This window comes from Haliaeetus albicilla, chromosome 16 (genome assembly GCF_947461875.1).
Source record: "Haliaeetus albicilla chromosome 16, bHalAlb1.1, whole genome shotgun sequence".
Classification (NCBI taxonomy): domain Eukaryota; kingdom Metazoa; phylum Chordata; class Aves; order Accipitriformes; family Accipitridae; genus Haliaeetus; species Haliaeetus albicilla.
Window position 1 is genome coordinate 23,925,538 of NC_091498.1, and position 13,727 is coordinate 23,939,264.

Below are 13,727 nucleotides of genomic sequence, written 5' to 3' on the forward strand. Positions count from 1 at the left end.
GGACAGGGGGAAATGCAGCACAAAGCCCTTGCCTGTTCATTTACTTGGTGACACACACCACGTAGCAGGAGGAAGGGAATTTCCCTGCAAGCCATCTTCTACAACTGCTGTACTCATGTACACTGGGGAAAACCCTGAAACAGATTTCTCTGAAGCAAGTTTTGCAGACCTGCTTGAGGTCAATGACAAGCCTGACTGAAGTAAAGTAATTCCTGCTGGGGCAGAGGAGTTTACAGCTCCTTTTCCACCATGACTTCCTCAACATGAGGATCAGACAAGTTGTTAGATGAGTTATTAACCGATGCTTCCAGCAAACTCGAATGATACTTCTGTCTTTAACTAAATGTCTTTTAAACTCAGTATTCACTTGTATAGCAAGCAGAAAATCTTATGGGCATCAAGATTAACCCCTAACCCATGTAGGCCTTCACATGAAGGAAGCATCTTGGAAGGTAGCTGTCATTGGTGACAGCTGTCCAGCAGTATCTAGTGGTTGAGCCATGTTGGCCTGCAACGGCAAGAAACAAATGACAGGAATATGCTGTCATAAGGATCTGGCTCTCTAAAACTGAGAAAAGATGAGGCAATGAGCTCGATGAAGGTAGGCACCCTGTGCACCGTACTAAACTGCCTTCATCTGCCTGGGTTTCATACACGACAAGATGGCTGCAGTGCAGCAGGGGAAAGAAGGTCTTTTCGTTTCAAATGAGACTCTGTACTATTCTGAAAAAACATCCTCACAATCATGAGATTGAGCTTTATGCTGTTACTGCTCTCTGCACAAAAGTGAGAGGCTCACAACTACGTAAGCCCATTGACACACGTTAATTAACAGTCTGGGCTGCTGCCATTATGACGAATCACAAGTTAATTTGAGGAAAGAATCAGGACACAGGCAGCATTTTCCACCATTCAAACCCCTACCTTCATCCTAAGTGACTGAAGATGTGGTCCAAAGCCACGTTCCACATCCAGAAGCAGCATTTGCCTACATGTGTGATCATGCTCAGAAGATCATGAACTGGGTTTACAGGTCATTCCTCACCCACAGCAGCATCCCTTTTAAGAGCTATTTACAGCAATATGGGGCTCAAAAGTGGAAATAATCCCAGCAATTACATATTTTGGCCCCTTTTTTTCTTTTTTTTTGAAAGTCCAGATCTTCTCCTGCAGTTTCTTTCAAAATAAGGTAAGTAAATTTGCAAAGTTCTTGGAAATTTTTGAGACAGTATTACAGATTCTTTCCAAAATACAAATGCCTTCACTTTGTCCTTAAAGAGCATAGTGAATTATATGGTTGTTAGTTGTTTCCTCTTTTATTCTCCGTTTCAGCAGCAATACCCTGCACAAAGGTCTTCTAAATGCATCAAAGCATCAACCCATGTTCCACTCATAGTTCACTTCCTACCCATGAAACACTGAATTTTGTGTAAATGAAGTAAACTGAAATATGAAACGTTACCAAAATCAACACAAAATCAATATATCCCCTGACAGTGGTTTTAACAAATGAATTTTTAGAAAAGTAGGTCTGATCTGTAAGCACAGGGAGCCAAAAGCCCACTACGTGAAGATCAGGATTTGAATAACCTAAAACCCATGCTGGAGGAACTGACCCTAAACTGAATGTTGAATCAAAGATCCAGAAGTTGGTAAGAAGTCAGTGCTGTTACATCTGGGATTTTCAGGACATTTCTTCACTTTCAAAGTTCAAAACCAGGCGGGGATATCAGAACGCTGATTACCTTCCTTCCAAATTCCCACATTATGCTAGAAAATTAAAGACTTCTCTCTCTTAAGTGTTTTAAATAGAAAATGTTCTATATCTTTCATTAGAAACAACTTGGTTTTTTTAAGTCAGCTCACTAATGTCAATGGTGTCAACAGGTGAAAACTCCAACAAAGCAAGGCACAGCTTCAACAGCTTCAAGCTTTACCATTGCATATATACAGTATTATTGCAACAGTTGATTCTCGTTCCTCGTGAAGTATAGGCTCTCTAATGTTTGAGCTATGTTGGATTTCCAGAAAGCATCAGAAAGTATTCAGAAGACAACTAATCCTGACATCTGAACAGACATTCCAGAGTCAACCCTGTTCGTGGCAAGTGAAAGAGGGATTACAATGCAATGACGGTGGCCACAAACTTTGGTTTCCATCAGAAAAAGCAGCTTCAATACTAACATTTATTTTGTAAGATAGGAAAAAAAGAAGAAAAATAAAAGGACAAATTGAAATTTAAGTCAGAAAAGCAGCACAATATACAGTTCAGTCTAGAAACAGGATTTATGTTTCTAGGACAATCAAGACTAAATTAAAAGCATTGAACAGACTTGAAGCAATACTACTTAATAGGGAATATTATTAACATTTGAAATCCTGGATTTAATGATCTGAAATTCTTAAGTTGCAGAAAGTGTGCATACGCTTGTGAAATTTATTCTACTACCTGGTCATATTCCAGTGCTCCTGGGTACAGTGGCCATCCAAGAAACAGCTCTGCAATCACACACCCTAACGACCACATGTCTATGGCTTCACAAAACGGCAATCCCAGTATGATCTCTGGTGCTCTGCAAATTAAACATGGTTACTGAATTTTTTCCTTGGGGGGAAAAAAGGTAATTCAACAATCCAACATGACAAGAAAACCCAAAATCTGTTATTTGAAAACACAGGCTAATTATTTCAATAAAATCATAGCATCAGAAATTGCATTTTTCTTTATCTAGATAATCCATGGTAAAAATTTTGCAGCTCCGAGATGTTTTTTTCCTACAAGTATCAGTTTGCTAAGTACATGAAAATAATTGATATGCCTGAAAAGCAGAATGTCACTGATTCAACACTTTTGCCTTTCCTCTAGCATGTCCCAAATGACTTGCCCACTGATTATCATATGCCTGTAACTACATTCTAAACAAAATACGGTCATTTATGTCAAAAACAAACAAACAAAAAGTTTTATCTGAAAATCCACTTGCACGCTTCCCAACTGGATAGTACACTTAAAGCTATTTAAAATATCAATTTAATTACATAACTGCAAATCCCTTAATGCACTCTAATCAGTTCAATGTGATCAATTTTTAAATTACTTAAATGAAAACAGTGCACTTGCTAGAGACCAGGTCTTATTTTTCACCTAAACCAAATGTGAATTATTTAACCAACAGTATCTGAATTTATTTCTGTACTCAAGAACCAGAAAAATTGGTATTGACACAGCTGCTAAAGGGGCTTTTAACATTTCTGTTCATGTGGAACAGAACTCAAGTATTTCAGAGATACTCATTTTAATTGCATTTGTTCTTTTTAAACCTTCCCTCCCAGTTCATTCAAGCTATTAACAAAAGGGAAAAGAATTGAAATGTATCTGCGTGCTAATATAGAAAGATGGCTGGAGACATAAAGTATTATTTAAAGCATCACAGTATAAAGTGATTTACTTTTAAAACAATCTATTGTTAGCTTAACATGTCACAGAACAGTAGGAAGGTGGTTAAAACTAACAGGGTAATTCCCATCGTAGCTGGGCAGAACAGTAGCATTCAACTGACCAGGTAACACGCTGGTGGGGAAAAATGGGATTTCTCACCGTGTAAAAGTTTAAAAATCTTACACTTCAGCACATGCTGGTGTATCATATTGACATTCCATATACGAAACAGAATCTCTGACCATAGAAAATTCCTACATATCTCATTTATCTTCTCCTCTGACATTTACCTTTATCAAAATATTCTTTAACTCACCAAAATATACTGGACTGGGAACAAATTCCTATTTTCATGCTACACTGGGACAGAGAAGCTATTTTGTAGTACACAGTAGACTAAGAGCTGAAGCATCTCCATCCCTTTTCACGAGTAGTTGGCAGAAGCTGTACGCAGACATACTCGAAGCTCCGAGGATGCACGTTCACCACCCGGGAAGGACTCCGGACGCTCTGCCCTATCCCTGACCAGTGAAACCACCCAGGCTTCTGCTACGGGGAAAATCCGAGACTTTCCACAGATAAGAAAGTCTACAGGACAGGATATTCTGTTAAATATTTATGCACTTTCCGTTCACGCCAGCGCTTCAGTTCTTTCAGTCCTTGTCACAAACTGTTTCAGATGTGATTATATGAAGGATAAATCTTGTCACACTGGCAGTGAAACTGGAGAGGCTCAGTTTTCCACTGCCTTCAAAGATTAGATTACAATAAACTTCTAGGGATCAAACATAACATATTTTTGTAATGCCGGATCATGACACTGCAGTAAGTATTAGCTAGTTTCGTTATCTGAGAAATAAATTTAATATATCTAGATGCCACAAGACTAGAAATAGCCATAAGAAGCGTCTGCCTTCAGCCGCTGGCTGGGTGCCAGCCTGCATACGGTTGTTCCAGATCTCTGTTAAAATATACTTCCTTTTGTTGTATTATGTTACAGCCCTGAATAGTTAATGAATATACACAGAGCCTATGGATATAGGGGCTTTAACAAATGCTTCTGCTAAAATAAGCTCTTTAAAACCTCTTACATTTACTCAACGGTTAATATGTGCACCATATAAAAATAGCCACAGTCCGTCAGTCTGTCGCTCCTTTCTTTTGAGGGACAGGATTGCAAATAAAAGAAGGATATGGGTAGATATGATGACCAAAAAAAAAAAACCAAAAACATTTACTGTATTTCGCAATATAGTAATATGTTAGTTTTTCATGGCTACCAAGTAGTTCTACAATACCAACAAAAGTGCTAACAAGACTAAGGAAAAGGGACATACTTAAGGAGAGGCAAGACTGGTGTTCCTCACTTCCCAACACCTTGACCTACCATCCAGAAAGGAAGAGGAAATAAATGTGCTCCCAAACGGGGCTACCCGCACCTCACTACAATCCAGTGAGCCAAAATCATTTTCAGGCTAGCTTGAAGTAAGGAAGATGTAGAGCTGCTTCTCCACAGACATTTCAAATTCACTGTTTTTCAGGTTCAACATCTCCTACTATGGCTTCATGCCGGTCCTTAAAATGGAGCAACTCTCCCACAGCAGACAAAGCTACAAGAGAACTTGTATTGGGTTTGATTATATTTAGATTGGTTTTAACCAGCTCAAATATTTCTGATAGAGGAAAACAGTTTGTTAATGGTGTGCTCAAAAGCACCTTTTTTTTTTTTCCCCTCTCTCCTTCTATTAAACTTCCCGCTAAAATCCATTTGGACAATTGGAGAGGAAAGGGTTAAAGAGGAGGGAATCATTCTTCAATTTTTTTTTTTTTTAAGATGATCCACAGTTTTTTTTTTTCATGTAAGAAATATTTTTACATATAGCTTAGAAGGAAGGTATTCTCTCTCATAACTACAGCCATAGGCATTAAGTGGTAGCAACTCCAGATATCCCAACACAGTCACTTTAACATCAGATTACTCAAAAAAGACTGTCACTTAGTACTTCTCCCTCTCAGAACAATAACACACACTGCTTGGTACCTACTGCAGATGGCAAGATGCTCAGCACACCAGAAGCTACTGTAGTCCCCAACTTAGTAAACAGCATCTGTTTTCCCACACTAAGACATCAACAAGGAGAACACCAGAATTTTCTAAACTTCTTCAGGATACCAAATCTTACTTAAATGTACTTAAATGAAATTAAAAGCAAGGTTTTACAGAGAGAGCATCTATATCCTTCTTATCAATGTTAATTAAACATTAATTTCTTATCAATGTTAATTAAACATTCATCAAAACCATTAACAGAAAACTTCATTTAGAATTTGAAATGCAATATTACTACACTGGAAAGATTCACTTCATTAAGCAAGAATTCCTAGATTAACGCATCTAAAATCCTCATTTCTCACTTGACACAGCATAGCTCAATTCAACTCCCTTGAAGCAGACTTTTCAATTGGAAATACCTAAAAAGATGAAAGATGCAAATGAGTATTTGCTTAAGCTGCTTGTTTGAATAGTCACACTTCTCTATTACATCACGGACCATGAATATGCTTGTTATTCTATAGGGGTTTGTAAGCTTATGAGGAAAGAAACCACACAATTTGTCTGTTAACTTGCTTGAAGTCCAGAACATTTCATAAAATAATTTAGCTTCAGCATATTAGCCAGCTTAGAATGAAGCAACAGAAAAAGCACATTTGAAGAAAAGTAAAATAATTCCTCAAGGGAGGGTTAAAAAAAAAGCAAGCAAAAACTACACAAAAAAATCAAAACCTTAGCATAGTAACAGAAAAATTCTTCCAACCTTTACACTGGGGGAACAAAGAATAAAGCGCAAGAATTAGCCATATTAAAAAAATAAGTCATGACAAAAACTGTAAAAAGTCAAGCCATTTCAAATGATCACTACCTATAAGTCTTCAGTCAGAAATCCAATTTAGAACAGAAGTTGAATGAAAAAAGTTAAAAGCCAACAGTTAATGTACACAATAGCAACTGAAGAACAGCCTAAAACAATAAAAACAGCAGCTTCCTGGAACTGCTAACTTTGTGAAAAATTCTGTTGAACGCACAAATAATTTCTCAGCTACGTTCCCACTGAAGGTCCTATACCAATTATACGTACTCCCTCACATATCAAGGAAACCCGATTAAAGACCGAGCAATCTTTATTTCTGTTTCTCTCCTGGCAGTATGAAAGGGTCAATGTATCTACTGTCTACCACATACCAGTGTTTTATTTATTGACCACCAGGTTGCCACTCTCCAGATGAGAGAAGAGTATATAAATAGCCTTCCTCCCCTCATGTCTCCCACTCCTTTCAACACATCCATGGGATTTCTCTCCGAGACCAAAACCTTTAGCCATCACCTATACCACCTTCCGTGCCAGAAGCTGAAGGTAATGGTGCCCTATGAGGAACATGGAACTACGTCCTCTCCCCAGGTGCTATTGCCTACTCCAAAGATGCTGGACATCAGGAATGCTGGTATATCCTTGGCAGTGTTACCTCTTCATTACAGGTTTTGCAGTAAAATTCCTTCCAAACAGGCATGTAAGCCTTATCAAGCCATTTTGACTTTGCAATTTAAAACACTCTGAATAAGAATTTTAATACTGTCTCTCTGTAATTTTTGGCTTCTGTATACTCATATAGTTGAAGGTAAATCCAGACAGTGTTTCTAATATGAGCATGCAAGACAAAATTTATACTCTTCTCATACAAGCCAAACATTACTATCCCTAATTACCACTGTTCGTTGCAACAATGCCTAATACTTCATCTGCTTAGGATACAGCACACTGTCATCATTATAATGAATACTTATGCAAAGAAGTCATCAAAAGGTAGGATGTTTATCTTTTTTTATTAATGACTTGTTCAAAGCCATCCTATAGATCAAAAGATCTCATGTAAACAAATCCGATTTCCAAGAGTTATAGCCAAAATGGATTAAACCTGAGTAACACTTTTCCCCCCCCACTACCATTACTAGCATAACACAAGCACATACTTTATGAAAGAAATAACTAGATATGGGTTGTGAGATGTGTAGTTGTTCTTCTAAAGAAAGGAGGTCTAAGAGAAAGATCAGTGGAGTGAAGAAGTTAATGAGAGATGGTAATGGGCATTCTAACAATGTACAATTCATTGTCTTCAACTATCAGTCTTCATCATGAATGTGGAGGAGTGCAAACCTTTCTAAGACACCTGCAAGAACATAGGAAAGACTCTAGGCTAGAGGGATCCAAAGCAAGGTGGCAATATTCACAAAAAAACCCACAGGCAAGTACACTTCAATAATCTGAAGGATGCAATGGGAATGAACCACGTAATGACAAAATCTGTGGATGATGATGGATATAAAGAACAGTTGGTTTTCTAGTGCATTTGTGATGGACTTCAGAAGGAGTTTCAAACATGCAATTAGATCAACACAATGACAAGCAGTAGAGCATAAATGGTGTACAGTAAACCATAGTGAAAATTAATGTACATTATTTATTCATTAATTAATTACCCATAAGAATTAATAGGTTATAAATTAACCAACTTTCAAAAAAAAAATCCAGAAAACTTTACAGATTACTCAAGAAAAATATCTTACATTTGGGAGCAAAAATAATCAGGATATCAGTATTTATTTTTAAAGGACAAAGACATATCAAAAATTATTATGCCTTATATATTAACTAGTGATATTCCCTCACCTTGAATAGTGTGTGTTCACTTTTGAATTCTGTGTTCAGTTTTGGTCACCCCCATCTGAAAAAGGATACAGCAAATAGAAAAGACGCAGAGAAGGACAATATAAATTAAAGACTTGAAGAGACTTACGTACAAGAAGAAACCCTGGTTAGAACGATAAAGCTTCAGGAAAGAATGAATGATCAATAGCATTACTGAAATTATATATAAAATAATGGAAGAGAAGCAGCCAGGTGTTTCTAATGCCCTTCCTCACTATCAAAGACCAAGGAATCCCCCACCCCCTTTGAGATTAAAGACTGATGTAAATATAAAAGGTTGGCTTGGGGTTTTTTTTTAGAGCCAGAATACAATTAGCCTTTGAATCATGGCTCACTGTTGAGGTAAAAATTAAGAGTATTTAAGAATGGATCAACAGAAAAAACACCCACAACGGCTCTAGATTAAACAGTAAAATTTGTATCAATGCACAATAAAAACAGCCATCAGCTGTACAGAGCTGGAAGAAACTTGCATCAGAAGACACTGAAGTGCAACCTTCTGCTATGGTAAATTTTCTCCAGCAACAAAATACCAGAATACATAGACCACGGATCTGATAACGTATGTATTTCTAATTTCCTACATATTAAAATCACTATTGTTGCACAAAGACAAGAGTCACTCAAGCAAATCCCTTGATCGAAACTAAAAAGTCTCTACAACCTTCTTCATGGTCAGAATAATTTTTACTTGTAATGCCATTTCCTTAGAATAAGAATTATGTCAATAAAATTTATAGAAGCCTTTAAAAAAAGTTGTTACAGATAAGATGATCACTTGAGTGTTTCGGGGTTTTTTTGTTGGGTTTTTTTTTTAAGAACACTTTTATAATTGAATTGTCTCTCGGTTTTAAGCCCACTGAGATGTTAGAATACAGATTAGTAATGTCACATGTTAATGTACATTTGGTCTTTGAAATGCAAGAATGGTCCACTAAGCCAGACAACGAGCTTTCCTCCCTACCTTTGAAAGAATTGTTGCTGTAAATCTATAATGCAAAACTCCATTATAGACTTACATTCACAATCCTGGCTTTTCTTGTACAGTTTTCTAGTGTTCTTTTAACTCCGCTATGATTAGATGTTAGGAAGTACATAGCTAACAAATTCTGAATTTTGGGGGTTTTGTTTTAAACTCTAAGAAGGTAAGAGGATTTTAACTGAAAGCAAAAATCTAAGCGCTCAGAAACAGACTCTGGAAACATTAGTTGAGCTGGATAGGGGCATCTGTGTCTTTGAGGTGGCAGGAAAGAATCAAAAATATCGCTTTGCAATTTAGGGCTATGTCACCATATATCACAAAACACAGGGAGAACACGTATGTTCAAGAAAATAGGAGAAGTTATCCCCTCGTTCGTAATTTCATTCCTCCTTTGAAGGAGGTTGGTGTACTACCAGAGCCTCAAGTGGCAAGTGGTAGTGAAGACAGGAGGAAATGAGCCACCATGTCTCCTGGAAACTTCTAAGGCCTCGGTATTGCTATGGTGGCGTCCACAGTGCTGCACAAAAGGAATTCTCATTTCCTGGTAGAAAAAACTTCATTTTAGCATAATAAAACATTTTCATAGAACTATGCAACATTCAATGGCTAGAAAAGACCTACTTAACATCACAGCCTTCCACTGCGGTATATAACATACAAGTCTGACATGCAGCTGCCAGTTTAACTTTGAACCCTGATCTGACCTTGAGAAAGAGATAAGATTTAAAAACCTTATATAGAGAGTAGCCCAAATATGTAACTACTTACAAAAAGAAGCAATCACTGCAAAAAGAGTTAATTTGAACATAGGGCTCACAACTGAAGGGGGAGAAAAAAGACAACAGGAAATCAAACCAGTCAAAAACCAAATCAATCATAGGTAATTTAATCAAATAAAACGAAATTACAAGCAAACTATCCTAGCGTTTTTTCCTGATACTGAAAAAGAATTTTGTTTTGAAAGAGCCATCACAAATTTTAACCTAAAACCTTCTCTTATGACTTATGAGAAGTACTAAAGATAACAAATGTTTAGTTATTCCTTTTTGAATTTTTCAGCTGAGAATAATAAAATGAGTGATTTCAACAGATTCTTTTTCACTTATTCACTATCTCCAGTGAAATGAGATGTTGATTTTATTAAAACCAGAAGATGTTTATGCTTCTGCCTTTTCATGATTTTGTTTTTCCTCAGAAAGACTGCAACTTACCAAGTGATTTATTTATGTACTTGATATGCTAAGCAGTTTTTGAATTACAGGAAAATTAACCAAAGTAGATACTGATGTAGCAATATAATGAAGGAAACTGTGTACAGAAAAACTCTTCAGATGCTTTATTGGTAAATAAAGTCTGCAACTGAATACATTTTATTAACATTTCGGATAGCAAAGCGTCAATATTCAAAGCATCAAATGCGGTTACTTACCTATAACTGAATTTTGACAATGTCCTTTGTGTACTTGCGCTTGTGTGCTTTACTCTTTAACTGCGAAACCACCTTGCAGTGCTTTATCCTTCAAAGAGTCTAATTTAATGAGACAGTCTCTATCGTACAGCGTGTTGTTCCTGACGTGCCTCCCTGTATGCTATAACCACCTTCAGGGGGGGTTTTCCCCCTCTCTTCTTTTCTTTCTTTTTATTGGGGCAGGACAGGACAGGGGACAGGAAGGGAAAAGAAGCAACACCCAGAAAACGAAAACGTCTGAAATCTTGTGCCAAAAAAAAAAAAAAAAAAAAAAAAAAAAAAAATCCAAGCTCAGCTGGTGAGATTATTTTTGAAGAAAACCTGGCTTGAAACTATCTCACTTGGAACAGAGGCAGAAGTTAGGGCAAGTACAGGTAACTGTGGAAGACCACACAGCAGGGCAGGTCACAGCCACAAACCGGCCTCCACCCGAGGAGAGGATCACACACTAGCAATGATTTCCAGCTCTGAATAAGCATAAGAGAAAACTGAGAACAGCAGAGTGTGGGAGATTTCAAGGCCTCACAAATCAGAGGCGCCAGATCTTAATCCCTCCCCCCGCTTTGCTTTGTTATTGTTGATTTGGTGGGAATATCAACTTCTAACTCTACAAGGGTCCGCGTGGACTTGCAGTGCCCAAACACACCAGCTGAAGAACACGTAGGGAGTTTCTGCAAAAGAGCAGTAAGCACGGCAGTATTTGCTTGTAGCATCCCCATCAAGAATAGCAAGACCTTGTAAGTCAGTTTTGCGTGAAGGCTTCTTGTGCTTTCAGCCCTGACGATGACACTCCTGCATCTGGACTGAGGGTACAAAGTCACGGTGGTCCTAAAGAAGCAAGCAGCCTGATCCCACCCCAAAAACCCTACCCAGGGACTCCCACCAGACACAAGGTAACGGAAAGAGCGATCAGTTTCTAATATGACTGATTAGCATGAGGGTCTCTCATTTATTTATATTTAAATGGATTCTCACTTTGGCATAGTTCAGGTAAAATACCCAGAGAATGCAGGAATATGGCTGTTATGTCAAGAATCATGTGAATCATAATATATCACTTTATATTAACTAGCTATAAAAAAAAGAAGACCAAAGGAAAATCTATCCTGAAGACACAAAGGAAAATTGCTTTCATTCTGCAGCAATGCTTGCAAAAAGAGTTTACCCTCCAACACAGGGCAACGACACGTCTGCCTGCTGCAGGTCTGCAGCTCAGCCGCAAGAGCTCAGTAAGCCATGAAACTATTTGAAATAATTTTCTAGCGTACATCTGTTGCACAACAGTTCTTCAAGCAGGCATACTGCACTGGAAATGAACACACCATACAGACACCTGAGAAGGTAAGAAAATCTGCTCGCATCCTCGTCCACTGTGAAAAGATTTTGTGTGGGTTTTTTTACTGCTGATGTGCACTCATCTGGACAACGCACAATGATATTCTGATGAAATTTTGCAACTCAGACTGATAAATTTTGACTTAAAATTACATTGTTTGAATTACAGAAAGCTCACCAAAAATAAACACAATTGTTCCTGAACAGGCAAAGCGATGTCATGTCATTCATCTCTCTCAGACCTCCAGATCATTCTGTATTCATACGAACTAGTATGTTTATCTTATTTACCTTCCTGATAATGTTCTACATAGTACTGGAATAAGGCTTTCACAGTCTATTATCCTGACTTGTAGACTGAAGGTTGTGGCCCATAACACAATCCTGCCCTCAAAGAAAAAAATCTGTCAGAAGAAAAAAAAAGAAAAAAAAAAGAATTTGTAATTTTAGAAAAGTGTCGGTGTTCTCGTTACAGTAAATTTATGTAGTGATACTGGATTATAAAAACATTGTCAAATCAAGAATCAAACACTGACAACATGACATCAGGATAAACAGAGACAGTAGGCTTGCTAAAGTTGTTTCATTTTAAAAAGAGAAACAAGCAGAAGACTCATAGGAGAAATTAACATTTTAAAAGAATCATATCGGATTAACGGCGACATTTGATCACTTAAAATTCAAATATTCAGAGCATCTACAATTAAAAAAAAGTAGCATCTAGCAAAAAGTCAAGTACTGATGCCACAGTTTCACATAGGAGATTCATGCCCTGTTCACTAAATAAATGGAACACCAGAATCCATTTCAGTTTGGATATTCCCCTATATAAAGTATTACCTAGTCACTTAATAGCTACGTCAGCTGCTAAATGGAAAAAAACCAAACAAACCATAAAAATAGAAACATTACAAGAAAGTTATGACAAAAAACCTACAGAGCAGCAACTGGGGCAGGAGGGTTAACATACATGAAATTAAATCTGCTTTCTCAAGTTTACACCAGTAGAGACTTTTTGGTGAGTAAAATTATTTTTAAACGCTTCTAGGTTTGAAATCTACTGCTAGATTCATACCCAACAGATATAGGTCTGGCACAATATTTTATTGGGACCTGTTGCTTCCATACAACAATGCAGAAAAATACACCCAACGTACAGTATGCACTGACACTGAACAGCCCTAATTTTGATTTGTATACTGCTGTAGTAATTTATGATGCACTGGCAAGTGAACTGACTGGCTGACCTGGTGAGTTTTTCCCATGCACGTTTCTGTGATTAGACCCCTGGTGTAAACATGACACCACCAGAACAAGTCACATCCTTACCCACAGCTTAGTGATCCCACTAACATAATCATGGGGAAATAACGAAGAGCCTAAGCTTTGGAGCACTATGGAAAATCACCTGTTAATGTTCAAACAAAACTAAGAGATTACATTAGAAAATTTAAAAGGGGTTTTTTTTTCCTCCCCAATGAATTAAACCTATGGACTGCTAGCGAGGAAAATGACGCAAGTCTATTTTGGTAGACTAGACTGTAAGGCTTCAGCCTTCCAGTATGTCACATCACCTGCTTGCCACTGCACTGCAGTCTGCTGAAAGAATCCATATGCAGTGGTCCCTTCACGTGTCTTCCCCCAGCGCTGAACCCCAGCAGTACCAGTCTGCTGGTTTTTCCCTTTTTTCTTCTCCTTAAATACTTTTTCCTCTCTGCTTTTTTCCTTCTGTGGTATCCC

General features: G+C 37.6%; 1 protein-coding gene across 3 annotated transcripts in view; it reads right to left on the reverse strand.

Moving 5' to 3' along the window:
* Positions 1-13,727, reverse strand: part of HIPK3 (homeodomain interacting protein kinase 3) — a 114,343-nt gene that overhangs the window by 23,644 nt on the left and 76,972 nt on the right. For all 3 annotated transcript variants that reach the window (XM_069803964.1, XM_069803965.1, XM_069803966.1), the window contains one exon: positions 2,450-2,573. In XM_069803964.1, coding sequence (XP_069660065.1) covers positions 2,450-2,573 — 124 coding nt within the window. The remainder of the gene's footprint in view (positions 1-2,449; positions 2,574-13,727) is intronic.